This window comes from Orcinus orca, chromosome 3 (assembly GCF_937001465.1).
Source record: "Orcinus orca chromosome 3, mOrcOrc1.1, whole genome shotgun sequence".
NCBI classification, from domain to species: Eukaryota; Metazoa; Chordata; class Mammalia; order Artiodactyla; family Delphinidae; genus Orcinus; species Orcinus orca.
In genome coordinates, this window is record NC_064561.1 from 66,775,260 (window position 1) to 66,794,498 (window position 19,239).

Below are 19,239 nucleotides of genomic sequence, written 5' to 3' on the forward strand. Positions count from 1 at the left end.
TCAATCTAATAAGTGATATTTATGGAGCAGCTACCACGTGTCAGGCATAGTTTCAAATGCTTTCCACGTGACAAGGTATTTTAATGCTCAAAACAACCCTATGAAGTAGCTACCATTACTCTCCCTATTTTACAGTTGAGGAAACTGGGGCACAGAGATTAAGAAAGTACCCCAGCTAATAAGTGGTTGATCTAGCATCTGAACCCAATGGGCTCCAGAGCCAATGCTCTGAAACATGTGGGGCTTTGGCTTTTACGTGCAAGGTAGTGAGCTAGGTGGTATGGGAAATGCAAAGATCAGTGAGAAACAGCTACAGGGAATGAAGGTAAGACATGGCCTCAGATAATTAGAAAACAGCAAGTAACAGGAAGACAGGCTCAGCAGAAGCCTTGGCAGGGGATTCCACAAACATGGCAGAGGGCAGCACAACGTGGGAATGTGTGGTCTGAGGAATGGAGTCTCTGGTGGGTCAGATGACACACCTCCATGCACAGGGGAGAGAAACAGGGGTTGAATCCCCTGCTTAACACCTACCCCACCTATGGAATTTTCCTGAGTGTGTTATCTATTGCAGCATAACAAATGACTTTATAATTTAGCAGCTTAAAACAACAAATGTTTATTATCTCACAGCTTCTGTGGGTCAGGAATTCAGGACTGACTTAGCTGAGTGATTCTGGGTCTGGGTCTCTCATGAGATTTCACTCAATATACTGATCAGAGTGGCACACTTGTTGCAAGTGACAAACCTATACATTATAATCACCCAAAGTCCATAGTTTACATCAGAGTTCACTCTTGTACATTCCAGGGTTCAGACAAAAGTATAACCACGTGTATCCACCATTACAGTGTCATACAGGATAGTTTCACTACCCTATAACCTCTGTGCTCTACCTATTCATCCCACCCTCCCTGCTAACTCCTGGCAACCATCTTTTTATTGTCTCCATAGTTTTGCCTTTTCCAGAATGTCATAGGGTTGGAATATTACAATATGTAGCCTTTTCAGTAACACACATTTATGTTTCCTCCAGGTCTTTTCATGGCTTGACAGCGCATTTCTTTTTAGCCCTTATTGTAATTATTGCTTTCAGCCATTAGGTTTTGGGGTAATCTGTTATGCAGCAATAGATAACTCAATATTCTCCCAGAGTTTCCCCTAACTAGCCTCAGGGAAGAAAAGATATTATTTTTATACTCCCTCATTCATTCACCCAACTTAAACCCAACAGAGTATATTTGGCTTTGGACATGGCTAGATCTAGGCAGCTCAAATGATGTCACAGGGCTTTGTATCTCTTTTCTATTGTTTCTACTTTCCTCACTGGCAGCTCTAAGCTTTCCTGGATTTCACAGCTCAAAATTCCTGTAGAAGAAAGGTATCTCCCCACAATACCAGCATAAACCCCAAGGAAGACCTGAGTCATCTGCTGTTACAGTGAGTCATGTTTTTAATCTCAAGACACAGAAAACTCTACCAGCAGTGGCTTAAATAAATACCACACGGATATTTGTTATTTCCTTAGAGGAAGTCCAGAAGTAGAGGTCTAGCACTTGTCAAACATCAAGGACTTAAGTTCCTTCTATCCTCCACTCTACCTTCATGCTTATTGCCTCATAGTTATAATATGGCTTCCCCAGCTCCAGGCATCACATCTGCCTTCACCACAGGAAGGAAGGAAAAGGAACAGAGACTGCATAGATGAACTCACAAGCAAAAAACCTGGGGTGGGGAGGGACTCAGTTCTTTTAGTTAGCCAACTTTAGTTCCAAAACAAGAGGATGGAAGGATGGGTATGGGTAACAGTTTAAACCGAGGCATGGAGTGGGAGGAGCCTGAGGAGGGCAGAAGGTTAGGGTAGAGAGTATTTCAGGGTTAGAGAGAGAGAGCTGTAAGGAGGGTAGGAGGAAATAAGGGGTATTGGTAACATGGCTAGCCATGCTATGATATGCTAACACAGTCAGCCATCAGTTTCCCCAGGAAATTGGTTCCAGGACCCCCACAAATACCAAAATCCATGCATGCTCAAATCTTACATAAAATGACACAGTATTTGCATATAATCTACATACATCTTCCCATATACTTTAAATCACCTCTAGACTACTTATAACACCTAATACAACGTAAATGCTATGTAAACAGTTGCCAGGCACAGAGCAAATTCAAGTTTTGCTTTTTGAGAACTTTCAGGAATTATTTTTTGAATATTTTCCATCTGAGGTTGGTTGAATCTGTGCATTTGGAACCACAGATATGGAGGGCCCACTGGTTTTCATTTAATGCTTACAACAGCTACATGAGGTCACTATTACGTAATTTCCACTCAATTCCCAAGTTCCAGATAAGAAAATGAAGAGCTGGAGAAGCTGAGTCATTGGCTTGAGTCACTCACTCAAGAAATGGATATGGGCAAGACCAGAATTTAAACCCAGGCCTTCCTGATTAGTCCGCATGCAAAATCAAGAGCCTCCAGGCTTAACAGACACCTGCATTGGTTCCCTACAGAAAGGGTAACTCTGGGGAAACAGACCCAATTAGGTCCCATGAAGTCACTTCCTGTACCATCTGAGGGCAAGTGCTGCAGACCTGAAGGTATCATCTGAAGTGTTTGGAGATTGGGATGGGAACCTCACTGTGAAACATCTGCAATCCTCAGGCTAAGATGAGATTTCTAACTGAATTTTAAAAAACAGAAAAACAAAAGACACCTACACCAACACTGAGGCCAAAGAACAAGTCCCTCTAACTGTGTTAGCTCCACCGCCCGGGCTCATCAGGGCCTCACCATTAGAAGCCCACTCTCTCAAGCTGCTCCGGAGTCGCAGCGAGGCCCAAGGAAGAGGCGAACCAAGTCACGGGAACTGCAGGATGTGGTTGCCCAGCTGACTGTGGACCACACGTGTGGTGTGTTCTCATTTCTGTAAAATACAATGTAAGGATATTCACGAAAAATCACTGAGGATGTAGTCTAACCTGTTAGCAATGATTACCTTAGGGTGGGAAGTAGAGGAGACCAGGGACCTACATTTTTCTCTAGTTCATACTGCTGCAAAGATGGATTTTTTTTTTAAGGTAGAAAAAATCCAATTATATTTAAAACAAAAAAGCAGCAATAACTAGGTAAATAAATGATATCTAAAAAAATAAACTGAAGGCAGAGCCAAGCCCAGCCCTAGAGGAAGCGAGTCTGCTCTTCCTCCCGCGCCCCACCCCCAGCACTGAAAACCCTGCCCCAGCCCCCGGCCTTGGGGACTGCATCCCTGGGAGCGACCTGGGACCCCCCCCAAGTCTCCCTCCTCCACCAAACCAGTCTCCAAGCCCCGCCCCCCACGGCTTTTCCGGGGCCTACACAGCCCCTGTGCTAAGAAAATGGGAGCCCCTGGCCCGCCGGGCAGAGCCCTCCCTAGAGCCGCAGCCCCTAGAAGTCAGCCCCGCGGGCAGAGCGCGGCACCGCGTGACCTGCAGCCACATGACCCACGCGGGGCGGGGCCGCCAGCGCAGTCGCTGCATCAGCCGCGGGAAGCGTCCGCGTAAGTGGGGAGCGGGGTCCGCGGGGACCCTCCTCGCGGGCGGGGGTCCGGGCGCTGCCCAGCCTCCGGCAACCTGGGGCCGGGACCCCCAGCGATCCGTTCGGGTCCCTCCCCGGGAGGGGCGATGGGATCGCCATTGGGGTGGGGGAAAAACTCCTGTACCCCACGGACCGCGGATCCGGCCACCTCAGCCTTGGCCTTCCCACTCTGATTTGACCGCAGTGCGGCGGGGAGGACTAAACGCCCTCCTTCCAGAGCGATTACCTTTGCCGCGTGTTCTTTGGGGGAAACAAGATCTGCAAAGCAAGGCAGGCCGCTGGGAGCGCCCCTCTCTGGTACTGAAAGAACACACCTCTCCAGGCCTCCACCTGCTCTAGTGAGCCAAGATGATCCCATGACCTCTCTATTTATTGAGGAAGAGTTCAACAGTAGAGTATCTAGCCAGGTGGGGGTTGTCGAGGGGTGGGGAAGGGGGGCCCGGGTCGAGCTGCAAGAGGATAGCCAACATGTTATATTGAATACTATGTGGTTTACATGCATCTTCTCATTTCACATTCACCATCATGAAATTTGTCAGGTAGGTGCTGTTGTCCCCATTTTCCCGTAAGAGAAAACAAGCTCAAAGAACTTGGGTCCTTAACCAAGGTCCTGCAGTTGATCAATGGAGGAACCGAAATTGGAACCCAGGTCTGTCCCACAGCAGCGCCTCCCGGTGGGTAGTGGAGGCACTTGGCCCAGCCTGTCAATGCTCTGTGAACTTCCCCTTCTGGGCTCAGACAGCATGGAGAGAAGGGCTTCTCCCCTCCACCCCTTTCTCCTTACCCCTTACCACTGATTCCTTTTGTCACCTACTCCTGCAGGACAAGATGAAGCTCATCATCCTGGACCACTATTCTCAGGCCAGTGAGTGGGCAGCCAAATACATCAGGAACCGCATCATCCAGTTTAACCCAGGGCCAGACAAGTACTTCACCCTGGGGCTCCCTACTGGTGCGTTGTGGGATGGGGAGGGTGGGCGAGGGCATTATGGGCTTATAAGGGGCCAGGTAGGTAGGCCCATTCAGCCAAGGGACTGCAAGGAGGGCTCTGAGGTACTGGCCCTATGAGTGAACGACTCCCCTGCCCCCGGAAATACGAAAGAGAGGACCCAGCTTCCTCTGGGCTGGTTTGTTGCTGCCTGCTCCTGAAGAGTCCTGGAGTAGAAGGGATCTTGGTTAGGCAGGAAAAACTTTGATTTTTAGGCTATATCCTAAGCCAGCCCTGTCAGTCAAGTCTCCTTAACAGAATTAAGTCCTAATACCTTAAGGCATACGTTTTATGTAATGAATTAATTTCTCTTCTCTGCATCTAGAGTGCTACTAACTAAGCACCATCCTTGGGAGAATTGAGAAGATAGTCACTCAACGCATTTTCTGTAAGGCTTAGTTAAACACAGGAACTAAGTGAAAAACAGTCCTAGTTTCTTTGGGGAAAAAATCAGAATGTTGCCTTTATGGGAGGATATTTTAAACCCAGTTTTTCAAGGCAAATGTTCTGATTCTTTCTTTCAGAAGTGGGGTGGATTTGCCTCAGTGACCAATCCACTATTGCAGGAGTCTTCAAGCTTTTTCTGTATACGGCCAAATAATAAATATTTTACACTTCACTGGCCATACACTTTCTGTTGCAGCTACTTAACTCTGCCCTTGTAGCTCAAAAGGAGCCATAGACAATCCAGAAATGAGCATGGATGTCCGCCGGCACTGACATTTGAGTTTATATAATTTTCATATATCATAATATTCTTTTGGTTTTTAAAAAGTTTTAAAGTGTAAAAACTACTCTTAATTTATGAGCTCTACAAAAACAGGCAGCAGGCCAGATCTGGCCTGTGGGCTGAAGTTTTCCGACCTCTGCTCTAGCGGTTTGTGGGAACAGTATATTCAGGTAGGTATCTGGTGAAACCACCAGCGTCTCAGACTGTGTCGGGGCTGTGCTAACATCCTGTTTTCTAACTGTGGAGCCACCCTGGGTCAGAGTCTGGGCTTCTGCTGAAACCCCTCCCCATTTCCCCATCGTCTGCAAAATTAGATCCAAGCCCCTCAGAGTGGTGTTCAGGGTCCTCCAAGACCTGGCCCCTTCCTGACTATCACACTTGAACCAGCACAGCATTTCCATATGGGTTCCTTGGAACATTCCTACTGTTAATTGAAGCACCCTCAGGGTTTTGGGTGGAAGCCACAGAAGCCGACTCTGGCTAACTTAAGCAGAAAAGGAATTTATTGGCTAGATAGTGGAAGCTCACAGAATTGATGGGAAGGCTACAAGTTTGGAAAATGGACATGATGAAGCTCAGGGGGAGGACAGGGAAGCTGCGTGGCTCAGCCATGGCTAAGACCATGTCACAGGGATAGGCTGATTATTTTGTGTGGATGGGGCTGCCACTGTCATTCATTCAGCAGGTACTTATTGAATACCTGCTGTATGCCAAGCTGTTCTAGGTGCCAGGGATACAGCAGTGAATAAAAAGAACACAAATTCCTGCCTTCCTAAAGCTTGAATTATGGTGGGAGAGACAGATAATAAACAAGTGAATTAGCAAAATATAGAGTATGTTAGATGGTGATAAGAGGGAAGGAGAAAAATGAAGCAGGGAAAGGGGCTAGAGAGTGTTTAGGCAGAGGTGGGAGTTACAGTGTTGGATATGGGGGCAGGGAAGGTCTCTCTGAGAAAGTGACATTTGAGTAAAGGCCTAAAGAGGTGAGTTAGCTATGCAGATACCTGAAGGAGAGCGTTGCAACAAACACCATGTGCAAAGGCCCTGAGGTAGAATTGCTTGAAGCAGGATTCCTAGCTGGGGAGAGAGTTAGCCAGGGGCCAGGTTATATAGAGCCTTTGTTAGGACTGATTATAACTCAGAGTGAAACGAAAAGCCATTAGTGGGTTATGAAAACAATGATCTGATTTGGGTGGGGCTTTTTTCTTTCCATCTTTTCATTTTTAAAAGTTTCATGCATTCAGAAAAGCTGAAAGAATAGTACAGTACCATCTACCTAGATTCACCAATTGTTAACCTTTTGCCACATTTACTTTCATCTCTTGTGTCTCATGTTCTGTCTGTACACACACACATACATGCACACATTTCTTATAAGCCACTGGAAAGCAAGGTCCAGAGATCCTGACACTTTACCTCTAAATCCTTTAGTACATATCTCCTCAGAATAAGGACATTCTCTTATATAACCACAATACTATTATAATACCTACGAAAATTAAAAATCATTTCATAATATCATCTAATATATAGACTATATTAAATTTTTTCCCCGAATTGTCCACATTTTTTTAGAGTTTTTTAAAAAAATTAATCCCAGTGTCCAGTCAGGCTTCATGCATATTTAGTTTCTTAATCGACAGCAGTCCTCTTGCCTTTTTACGGGTTTTATGACTGACTTTTTAATGAGACTCAGCTCGGGTTTGCTGCTCCGAGGGGAAGTCTTCCCCAAACCCACAGGCTAGCCTGTACCACAGCCGACATTACTGCTTCGTGTCCCCACTCCTAAACAGTGAGCTCTTCCAGGGTGGCTGCTGTGTCTCTCACTTCTCTGCATCCCCATCACGTACCTCTCACGTACTGGTTGCTCAGGGAATGTCATGTCAGTAATTAAGTCTGACATTCACTGAGGTGCTAATCACAGTCATTTCAATCATCAGTGTGCTGAATGCTAGGGATTCAGCCATGAACAAGGCAAGACACAGCCCTTTCCCTCCTGGAGCTTACAGTCTACGGGGGAAATAGGCATTAAACCAGCACTTAACGGATGGCAGTTGGGATTGAGCATTGGGCAGGACTTCAGATCTGATTTGTTTCTGTCAGGTCTGACAGGTTCTCCTGGTGGAGCATCCCTGATTCATTCCCGGGCGCCCTCTGGGCTTCCAGGAGCTGGGGGCTGAAGGGGGTTCATGGCTGTGGCCTCTCTTGCAGGGAGCACCCCACTTGGCTGCTACAAGAAGCTGATTGAATACTACAAGAATGGAGACCTGTCCTTCAAATATGTGAAGACTTTCAACATGGACGAGTATGTGGGTGAGTCTTGGGAGAATCGTACTCCTCCCCTCACAGGATCGGCCCAGGAGAGGACAGGGGAGGTCTCAGGGAACCAGTGGCATTTGGGGGTAGGCTCAATTGGTGATACTGTATCTTCCAGGCCTTGGTTCACTCAGCTATGACATGAGGCTAATAAAGCTGACCTCATGGGCTGAAAGCATTAAGTGATATAACAGGTGTGGAAGCTTCTTGATCAGAGCAAGCACTTAATGAATTCCAGCATATCTCCTCCCCTGCCTCGTCCCCAACTCCATGCCATTTCTTTCCGGAACAAATGGCTGCAAAGGGGATCTGGGGTCCCATGGCTGGGGTGTGTGCTCCCCCTCACACCAGTGTCTGTGTCTGGACTTTCTCTCTACTGTTCATCTTCCAGTCCCCTTCCTGCCAAGTATACTGGGAAGGGAGCTGAGACTGGTGTCCTTTCCACTGATGAAAAGTGGCACCTTGGGCTTCTGTCACCCTCTCCACCTCCACCATCATTCTGTAATGGTTTTAATTGTGGTAAACTACACGTAACATAGAATTTACCATTTTAACCATTTTTATGTGTACAGTTCAGTGTTAAGTAGATTCACACTGTTGTGCAACCAATCTCCAGAACTCTTTTCATCTTGCAAAACTGAAACTATCCATTAAAAATCAACTGCCCATTTCCCCGCTCCTCAGGCCCCTGAAACATGCACTTTAAACACTGTTTTTCTTAACTGAAAAAAATCTTTTTTTGGAAGCTCTGAGATAATTCTCTCCAACCACTTGGTGTTCCACTTGGGGTTCAGGCTGAGCAGGGTGTAATGGGGGGGTGAATGGTGAGGTGGGAGGCACAGGGTAAGGGGTGTTCTTGCTTCCTTTCCTGATGGGCCCAGCCCTCCCCCGCAGAGGCTAGCCCACCTCCAGAGGTCCAGACTGATCCTGGCCTCCAGCCATTCTCTTGTGAAAAGGAGATCAGAATGAGGGCCCAGGCCCATGGTCATGGGCACAAGGACACCAGCTCAGCTTACTCCGAGTGGCTGGGGGTGAGAGGGCTACTGCCCAAGGCTCCCCGATGGGCTCTTCCCTGAAAGTGTCTCTGGGGTCTGGGAGTATCCTGCCATCCTTGGGAGGGTGCCCTTGCTCAGCCTGGCATGACTGAGTGCAGCCATGGCCCCACAGGCCTTCGTCGAGACCACCCGGAGAGCTACCACTCCTTCATGTGGAACAACTTCTTCAAGCACATTGACATCCACCCAGAAAACACCCACATTCTGGATGGGAATGCAGCTGACCTTCAGGCTGAGTGTGATGCCTTTGAGGAGAAGATCAAGGCTGCGGGTGGGATTGAGCTGTTTGTCGGAGGTGAGCTCGACACCGCAGCAGATGTCCAGGGCAAACCCAGGGTGGCTGGAACATAGGAGAAGGGGACAAGACCCATGCCTGTCTGCAAACAGCTCCCTCTCTCTGCACCAGTGACAGTGGGGTCACTCATTAGCCTGAGGCAGCAGGGAAGGCACAGAGTGGGAGCCCTGGTGCCCTGCCCTGCCTCTGCCGCTCAGAAACTTTGTGATCTGGGGCATCTCCTCTTTCTGCAATTTGATGCCCTGTCTGTAAATCGATGGATTTGGATTTGGACTCCAAGATTCTCTCTATTCCTCAGACAAGGTTTTATGGATCAGTCATGGGACTTAGTTAAACATAATCACAGACTCATGTAGTTCCAGAAGATTCCACCATCAGCCCCTGCATGCTAAAAATAGCAATTGAACCCCAGAGAAGTTTTGTGACTTGCCCAGGGTCAGCCAGCCAGAGCAGTGGAGAGAGGGTGGGGACCTAGGGTATCCCGCTCTCAGGTTTATGCCTGTCCCTGCCCTGAGTTGCCCTCTTACACTTCCATCTGTCAAGCCCTCTGGAGTCCCCCATGGGGGGTGGGGGTGGGAGGCTGAAGTCGAACAGTCTTTGACTGCTCCAGATTTAACCCTTCTTTACTTCCAGGTGGGGAGGAAATGGCTAGGAGTGCTCATGTTCTGAGATCTTATAAACTTGGCAGCCCCTTTCCAGGCCCTGTGTATGTTTTCTTCGGTGTGACTCCATCCCAGCAGGGATAGAGAAGTGGCAGGAGAGAGAGAAGTTACACTTGGATGATCTGGGGGGCAGAAGCTTTTGGGATTGCTCCGTACTTAGCTTTCTGAGGGTGGCAGCAAGTTAACAATGTCTGTGTGTGCCTCAGCTAGAAATGAGAGGGGAAGATCATATGCTTGGTTTTCAAGGATTTTTTTCAGACCCCAGGTGGGGAAGGAGAGATTGTCCGTTCTTGAAATCTTGGATCCCTGGGACTGACAGGGCTGCCCTGTCTCTTCTGGGCAGGCATTGGCCCTGACGGACACATCGCCTTCAACGAGCCGGGATCCAGTCTGGTGTCCAGGACCCGTGTGAAGACGCTGGCCATGGACACCATCCTGGCCAATGCTAGGTTCTTTGATGGAGATCTCGCCAAGGTGCCCACCATGGCCCTGACGGTGGGTGTGGGCACTGTCATGGATGCTAGAGAGGTAAGGGCACAAGGGGGGCTGGACTTGGCTTTTTGCTGTTAATTTCAACTATACAGGTACCACCTGAATCCATTTTATTAAAAATGAAGACATTGTAAATAAGGCTAAAATCCCAACTGACCCTATCACTGCCGTCCTTCCTCTCTGGAAGTAACCATTCTTCCCAGTGTGAGGTGAAACCTTTTCAGCACTGACTGCCCAGGAGGCCACAGGCTCCTGGTCTCTGCCTACCCAGCACCACTAATATCAGAATATGAATTTGTACCTGTCCAGGTACTGAGAGGGGCCCTCTGGTTCCCTGCAGTTGGAGGCGGCCACTGCTTGAAGGGAGCTCCCCCTGCAACCGCAGGATGCTTGTGGTTATAGCCCTGTGCTCAGGGAGTCATAAATGTGGAGAAGTGTGATTGAAATAGTGTCTTGAACTGAATTGAGTCTTTCTATAGAAATTTGGGTATCATTTGAATTTTTTGTAGTTCCAATTTCCTTACTTTCATTAGAAGCATTTTCTCTTCCTTTCTGATATATTCAGTGGGAAGCAGCTACAGACATTTTAGCTTTAGGTTTCTTTGCCCAAGTCTGTAAACAAACATGTAAATCATTGAAAAAGTTTCCCTGTCTAAAGTGATTTTTTGTGAAATAAGCAATGGCAGCAATTTCTGTTGGGTAACCTTGAATCAGTACCTAGGGAGGTCATTCTGCTGTTTTTGGCCTTGCATCTTATAAACACTACAGTTTGAGGGCTCTTCCTGTGGTGTGCAGAAAGGACCTGGGGATGGAAATCTGGAAATTCTTTTTTTTAAAACGAGTTCTGGGGTCCTGAACAAAGAGTCACATTCTTTCTATGCCTCTGTTTTCTCATTTCAAGAAAGGAACAGTAAATCCTGCTCACAACTCCATGGCAGAAGTGAATTACAATGAAAGGATATCTGGAATGCTGAGTTCTTTATAATCACTTTCTGGCACTTAACATTCTTTTTTTTTTTAATTAAAAAAATTATTTATTTTATTTATTTATTTTTGGCTGTGCCTCACGGCTTGCAGGATCTTAGTACCCTGACCAGGGATTGAACCCAGGCCCTCGGCAGTGAAAGCAAGGAGTCCTAACCACTAGACTGCCAGGGAATTCCCACACTTAACATTCTCGATATTTTAAGTGTTGAGGGGAGTCTGTGCCTGTTTTACTTAAACAAGAAGCATTACTCCAAGTCACATGAGCAGGTCTAATACTCTGAACTGAAAGTGACCAGATTAAGGGGCAGCTTTATTGGCATTCAACCTTAGCAGCCACACAGATAACTCTCACCATTGCTTCCAAGGCCTCCCTGGAGGCGCAAATCAGGACCCGTCTTTTTCCAGTTTGCCACTGTGGAAACTCACCCAATCTAGCGGCCCTGGGACCCAGTGTCAGAACCGTTGGGATAAGGCGTGGGCCTCTGTATGTACGGCACATCTGCTCCCAGGGCACTTTCACGGTCATCATCAAAGGTGCCAGGAGGCACTATCATGTGGTAGTCAAGAGCATGGACTCTGGGTTAGAAATGACCTGGGGCAAGTTACTGAAACCCCCATCACAGAGTCCACTCCCTTATCCTAGAATGTGGGGATAACAGTGCTCCCCATCTCAGGCTACTTGTGTGACAGAGCACACAGAGCGTGGAGCAGCGTGCCACGTGCTAACGACTTACAATGACACATAACAACAACAGTCCTTACGATTGTCCTGGGTGGCCACCAGGATTCAGGTGTCTAGACTCCCCGTTCCGCTGCTCCTTCTCCTCCATCACAGGCTTGTTTTCTGATCCCCAGGTGATGATCCTCATCACGGGTGCTCACAAGGCGTTTGCTCTATACAAGGCCATCGAGGAGGGAGTGAACCACATGTGGACCGTGTCTGCCTTCCAGCAGCATCCCCGCACGGTGTTTGTGTGCGACGAGGATGCCACCCTGGAGTTGAAAGTGAAGACCGTCAAGTATTTCAAAGGTGAGGGTGGGGTGGGTCAGGGAGTAGGTTGCCAAGTTCAGGTGTGCCAGGAGAGAGGAGTGGATCTAGCTTGCATGCTCTGGCCACTTTGACAACTATGATTTTAATAAAATCAAACCCTCCTCTCAGAATACAGTTTTCTCTTCCATCCATGACTATTTAAGGGTCCATTTCTAGAGACCTGTTTGCTCTGAGGAGGAGGAAAGAGAATGAAATGAAAGTGGTAGTTCAAGGGCAGTTTGGTAATCTCCTTGCAGCGATACTGAGCCTCAGGTTTTTTATCTTTCCAGATCTTGTACAGGCCTTTTCCTTGTAGTCAAGGCACTGAACTGTCATGCACATCTTTTTTTCTTCTACTTAAAGCGGACACTCACTGCTTTAAATAAACTTATGGGAAAATCCTCATTTACTGAGCAGGCAAATTAGGAATTTGTTCTTTGATGAAAAGATTTTTTTTTTTTTTTTTTTTTTGCGGTACGCGGGCCTCTCACTGTTGTGGCCTCTCCCATTGCAGAGCACAGGCTCCGGACGCGCAGGCTCAGCGGCCATGGCTCACGGGCCTAGCCGCTCCGCGGCATGTGGGATCCTCCTGGACCGGGGCACGAACCCGTGTCCCCTGCATTGGCAAGCGGACTCTCAACCACTGCGCCACCAGGGAAGCCCAAGATTAACCTTATAATGGCCAACTCTCCTAGAGACGAATTTATAACAGTCCCATGGATTCTAGCATTCATTAGGAATAACAAATTCTTTTCCTATTCTTAGGGTGTTTATCGTTTGGGCCCACAGACGAAAGATGATGAGTATCAGTTCTAGGACAAAATTTGAGAGCTCCTGGATGTTACTGTTGATAATCATGGAACTCTGCCTCTACCTGCATTAATGACTTTTGTTTTTAATTTTTTGTAGGTTTAATGCTTGTTCATAACAAGTTGGTGGATCCCTTGTACAGTATCAAAGAGAAAGAAACAGAGAAAAGCCAGTCTTCTAAGAAACCATACAGTGATTAGCCTGTGCTAATCCTAGTGCCAAGTACCTCATTGGGACAGGCAGGTCTTTCTGGAAATTGTCTTTAGGAGGACAGAATTGTATTTCTTTAATCTAGTACGGTTACCCCAGATAAGTGGGTGAACTTATTATTCTTGGCTATGCAGCGTGGAGTCCAGTCATGGAGTTTAGCTACTTGGTTGTAACTTACTGTTAATCAGAAAAAAAAAAAAAAATCACTCCATAATTTTGATGTTGGCCCGACTAGGGGTTTTTAACTTTTTGCTCTGTCTCTGACACTGTTCACGTGTACAATACACTCCTGCTAGTAAGTTCTATCATTATGTGCACTGATTCTCAATTGGGAGGGAGTTAGGGGCTTATGTATATGGGACAAAACCTCTTTGGAGAGTCCTGAGAGCCCCTCTTGAGCAGGCCTGCCCCTTATTTGGGAAACACTGTTTTAGATTAAGGAACAAACACTCTTAATGTCTAGAACCAGTATAAGGAAGCGGTCCCTCTGGTCAGTAACAAGTGCCATGGGAAGGAAACTATCCCTTACTTTCTTTCCCCAGTTTTTACTGCTCTTTCAGTTGGCCTTTCTGTGAACTCAGAGGACTCCTTGAGGGAGGATTTGGGTGGGTAGGACTAAGAAGAAGGCTTTTGCTGATAAACTCAGAGCCTCAAGGGGCCCAGCTACGTCAAACTCCCCTCCATCAGGGACCTTCCAGCACCAGGAGGAAGGCGGAAACGCTTTTCCCACCAGAGCCCTGTGTTTTGTTCCAAGGTCTCACTGTGGCACCTCTCATACGTGCTCTTTCATAAGTCCACAGGGCCAGCAGATACTGTCAAGTTCAGCGTTGTGTTCAGTCAAGGTGATGGAGCCAGGGCAAGCAGCTTAGTTGAGTTAGAAACAACACACGAGTGACATGTTCTACATCCCTAAGAGCTGAGTGCCAAGAAACATACCAACTGTTTCTAAAGTTGCCTAATGTCCTTTCCCCACTGAAAATACCCTGCCCTTCTAACCCTCCCAGGTTCGTGTGGCATGGTCTGATGTTCCCAGAACATCAGGAAATACAGTGCTTTTGCTCCTTTATCCTTCACCCCTTGTTCACAAGCTGTCCACTGCTCTGCCTTCTTTTACTCCTCTGCCTTGATGGTTTGGATGCTGCCTCCTCCTCCCTATCTCTGTGCCCATTTGAAGCTGCTGCTGCCTCTATTTCTGGGAAAGACCTTTCGGAGCCTGGCTCAGGCCTCTCTTTAAGTGCTGTGTTTGGTACCAGCATTTCACCTTTAGCTTTTATACGTGATTATGCTGTCATTCTGTCTTAAGCTAATGGATCAATGGACTTGTTTACAATATTTTCTATTAAATCCAGTATTTTCAAGTAAGATGTGTTGTTTGTGGACTTCCACCCCCAAAGGTCAGAAGCTGGTTTGGGTTGATATTTATGTATTTTGAGAATAGCTAGCGAGCAAAGCTTCATACTCACTCCTCACAGCAGCTCGGCAGGAAGTCACAATCATAGCAACTGTTGATCTTCTTCAATCACCCGAGGGGAAAATAATCAAAATATTTCATAAAAATGAAGTGCCTGTGTGAAAAAATGGTAGGAATGAACAGACGAGCAATAAAGTATCCGATTCTGGCTCTACTTGGTGTCCAAATGAAGATATGACTGTTAACTAGAATAAGGCAGATTTGTGACCAGGAGGGATGTATCAACTGCAAGGTATGGAAGACAGGTTTATGGTTTTTTTTTTAGTTAAAAAAGTCAATATAATGGAACATCTTGGGTCAACGTAACCAACTGAGGTATAAGTAGAAGTTGAAAGAAGGGTTTACTTTTTTAAGAACTGTATTAAGATAACTTACATTCCCATAGAATTCACCTGTTTTAAATATACATTCAATGATTTTTATTAAGTTTATGGAGTTGTACAATTCCTCACCACAGTCCCTCTCTATCATCCCCAAAGCTCCCTACTCCTACCCCAGCCCAGGTGACCACTCATCTACTTTGTCCCTATAGATTTACCTTTGCTGGACATTTCATATATAAATGGAATCATACAGCAGACATCTTTTGGATCTTCTTTGGCTTCTTTCACTAAGCATAATGTTTTTGAGGCTTACCCATATGACATGTAGCAAGCATCCATTCCTTCTTATTGCTGAAGAATATTCCATTGTATGGATATACCACATTTTGTTTATCCGGTAAAGAAGGGATTACATTTTAAGTACATATGTTAATAGGAAAAAAATCATATTAGAACGAAATGAGAAAGGATTTAGTGATGACAGCTAAGCTGGAGATGTCTGTATGAACTCAGGACCTTAAAAAGATCTGTCATGGGAAAAGAATCTTAAAAAGAGTGGATATATGTATATAACTGATTCACTTCACTGTACAGCAGAAAGTAACAACATTAAATCACCTATACACCAATAAAAATTAAAATAATAATAATGATTAAAAAAAAAAAGATCTGTCTTTCCCAGGCCAGTTTCCCTGGTGGCCCAACAGCCGTGTCGTCCTGCTACAACCAGCTCTTATGCAGATCAAGTGGGATGTATACTCCTGGGCCAGACTGGGCCTCTGATACCACTCAGGGCTTCTTGGAGAGGAGAAATTATATGTTTTGGGGGCAGGGATCACAGTGGGCCTGGAATATCTTGTTCCCAGAAAACAAGGATGCTTTCAAAAATGTCCGAGGCAGTACTGAGAGGACAAAGCAGCCTGTTTAATGAGACTCCTATTGGCCAGGTTGTGACAGTTTGATCAATAAAGAAATATTAAATACAGCTAAATGAAAGAAGACATACAGATGGCCAAAAAGCACATGTAAAGATGCTCACCACCACTAATTATCAGAGAAATGCAAATCAAAACTACAATATCACCTCACACCAGTCAGAATGGTCATCATCAAATAGTCTACAAACAGGACTTCCCTGGTGGCACAGTGGTTAAGAATCTGCCTGCCAATGCAGGGGGCACGGGTTCGAGCTCTGGTCTGGGAAGATCCCACATGCCGTGGAGCAACTAAGCCCATGCACCACAACTACTGAGCCTGAGCTCTAGAGCCTGTGAGCCACAACTACTGAGCCCACAAGCCACAACTACCGAAGCCCGTGACCCTAGAGCCCGTGCTCCGCAACAAGAGAAGCCACCGCAATGAGAAACCCGCACACCACACGAAGAGTAGCCCCTGCTCACTGCAACTAGAGAAAGCCCACGCACAGCAACAAAGACCCAACGCAGCCAAAAATAAATAAAACTAATTTTTTAAAAAAAGTACAAACAGTAAATGCTGGAGATGGTGTGGAGAAAAGAGAACCCTCCTACACTGTTGGTGGGAATGTCAGTTGGTACAACCACTATAAAGAACAGTATGGAGGTTCCTTAAACTAAAAATAGAACTACCATATGATCCAGCAGTCCCACTCCTGGGCATAATATCTGGAGAAAACCATAATTCGAAAAGATACATGCTCCCCAGTGTTCATTGCAGCACTATTTACAATGGCCAAGACATGGAAGCAACCTAAATGTCCATCGACAGGAATGCATAAAGAAGATGTGTTACATATATACAGTGGAATATTACTCAGCCATAAAAGAAGAACAAGATAATGCCATTTTGCAGCAACATGGATGGACCTAGAGATTATCATACCAAGTGAAGTAAGTCAGACAGAGAAAGACAAATATCAAGATATCACTCATATGTGGAATCTAATTTTTAAAAATGATATAAATGAACTTATTTGCAAAACAGAAACAGACTCACAGATTTCAAAACCAAACATTATTATCAAAGGAGAAATGTTGGGGGGAGGGATAAATTAGGAGCTTGGGATTAACATACACACAGTACTATATATAAAATAGATAACTAACAAGGACCTACTACATAGCACAGGGAACTCTACTCAATATTCTATAATAACCTATATGGGAAAAGCATCTGAAGAAGAACGAATATATGTATCTGTATTGATAAAACTGAATCACTTCGCTACACACCTGAAACTAACACAACATTGTAAATAAATCAACTATACTCCAACAAAATTAAAAAAAAAATAAATAAATACAGCTAAGTGGAACAAATTGAATCTATCTGTAAAACCCCAAGTGTGACACTCAAAAAGGAAATGGTAACATTAAGTATACATGGAGTTGTATAGGAAGTTGTTCAGGAAGGGTGGATGGAATGTGCTTAAATTTTCATTACATTTAATAAAAACAAGCAGCATGTTGACATAAATGGGTGTCACCTCTCCTATTAAATACGTCTGTTTATAAAGAACAGATGGATACAAGAGTCTAGCCCACTATCTACCCGCCCCTATCTATGGCTTACTCCCTTACTTCCTCAGGTCTTTGCTCAAATGTCATTTATCAGAGAGATCTTCCCTGACCCTCCAATATAAAGTAGCAATCCTGATTCTCCATCCCTCTCTGGGATAGTTTGTGATGCCTCCTTCCTGGGAACTAAAATCCCTACTGTGCTGAGATGCTAGGGAAGCATGCATAAGTTTCCAGTAAGACATATTGTGATAGAATCCTGGGTTATGAAATAATGGGTAAATAAAACAACATAGTAATTTGGATCTCAAGGGTGCCCTTAACACCAACTATTTTCCCCTAGTCCATTCGGTCTACTTAGAGAGACCTAATTCATAATGTCTCAAGACTCTAATCCCTTTTCCTCCAGTTCTTCTCTGAGCTGATGACCTTGAAAATAGAAGCAATCGGAAAGAACTTCCACAAGTTCCCACCATCACATACACCCGCCTGCCAGCCCTGCCCTCATTGTTTGCCCTTTTCTTGTCACCCTCTGTGCACTAGATCCCAACTTCTCTTGCCTCCTTGAGGGCATTGCTCCAGCAAGACTCTCCTCTCGCACCTACAGCATCAAACTCCTTCTTTCCTGGATCACCCCTACCAGAATACAAAGCAAGCTTTAAAAACAAATCTCTTTACCCTGTTTGTCCCCTCCTGTAATAGCTTCATTCTCTGATACCCTTTTCAATAAGCAAAATTTCTGGAATTACCTATACTCCGGCTCCAATCTCTCTCCCCTAGTTCTCTCTTTATTCTGGTATTCCCATTATGCACGTTACACACCTTTTGCAATTCTCACAGTTCTTAGATATTCTGTACCTATTTTTCTTTCATTCCTTTTTCTCTTTAAATTTCAGTTTGGGACATTTCAAGATATTGACATATCTTCAAGTGCAAGATTCTTTTCTCAGCTGTGTTCAGTCTACTGATGAGCTCATCAAAAGCATTCATTTCTGTTAGAATGTTTTTATTTCTAGCATTTCTTTCAATTCTTAGAGTTTCTTTTGCTTACTCATCTGTTCTTGCATGTTGTCCACTTTTTCTGAGACCTTATCATATTAATCTGGGTTATTTTAAATTCCCATTATGATAACTCGAAAATCTCTGCCACGTCTGAGTTTGGTTCTGATGCTTGCTTTATCTCCTCAGATTATTTTTTTCCGCCTCTTAGCATCCTTGTAATTTTTTATTGAAAGTTGGACACGAGGTACTGGGTAATAGAAACTGAGATAAATGGGCCATTAATGTGAGGTTTTATGTTTATCTGGCTAGCAGCTAGGCTGTGTTTTAATGTCTCCTGTAGGTGTCAGATGCTTCAATTTTCTTCAGTGTCTTTTGTTTTTGTCTCCCCTGTTGTCTTTGGGTTTCCCTAGAAACTCCTTAAAATAGAGGCTGTGTCTTGCAACTCTTTCAAGAGCTGTAATCCACTGTTATAACACTGGAGCCCTATAGATGATATAGTATTAGGGAGAAGCATTCTATAATCTTATGGTTAAATCTGCTTTATTTTACTGGGCTAGAATCTCTGGGCTGAGACCTACAGAAGTTCCTTAGCCTTTTTTTCCTCCCCACTTACGTGAACAAGGAAGGCTAGAGAGGGCTCACACCATCCAAATGCCCTTCCCCTAGATCACAGAAGACTCCAGCAAAGTAATTTTCCTTGAGGGCAGGCTTCTGCCTGGAAGCAAAGCTCTGGGTGTATTTCCAAATGGTTACTCCTCCCACCCCACCCCCACCTCCTGGGGCCACCCGTTCCCCCAA

At 45.4% G+C, this 19,239-nt stretch overlaps 1 protein-coding gene and 1 long non-coding RNA gene across 3 annotated transcripts in view; one reads left to right on the forward strand and one right to left on the reverse strand.

The window, feature by feature from the left end:
* LOC117196767 (uncharacterized) overlaps nucleotides 1-11,956 on the reverse strand; it is a 48,392-nt gene extending 36,436 nt beyond the window's left edge. Inside the window, exons 1-2 of the long non-coding RNA XR_007476501.1 lie at nucleotides 11,863-11,956; nucleotides 2,793-4,024 (exon numbers count right to left, since the gene is read on the reverse strand). This is a non-coding gene — a long non-coding RNA (uncharacterized LOC117196767). The remainder of the gene's footprint in view (nucleotides 1-2,792; nucleotides 4,025-11,862) is intronic.
* Nucleotides 1,427-14,512, forward strand: GNPDA1 (glucosamine-6-phosphate deaminase 1). 2 transcript variants are annotated; one of them, XM_049708057.1, is made up of 7 exons: nucleotides 1,427-1,441; nucleotides 4,398-4,527; nucleotides 7,505-7,606; nucleotides 8,777-8,959; nucleotides 9,965-10,149; nucleotides 11,956-12,130; nucleotides 13,040-14,512. In XM_049708057.1, the coding sequence occupies exons 2-7, from the start codon at nucleotides 4,404-4,406 to the stop codon at nucleotides 13,138-13,140; spliced, it is 870 nt and encodes a 289-aa protein (XP_049564014.1). In that variant the 5' UTR covers nucleotides 1,427-1,441; nucleotides 4,398-4,403; the 3' UTR covers nucleotides 13,141-14,512. The 2 variants fall into 2 exon arrangements, with proteins under 2 accessions (XP_049564014.1, XP_004280273.1); XM_004280225.4 differs by lacking the exon at nucleotides 1,427-1,441 and adding an exon at nucleotides 3,414-3,537.
* Nucleotides 14,513-19,239: the final 4,727 nt, after the last annotated feature.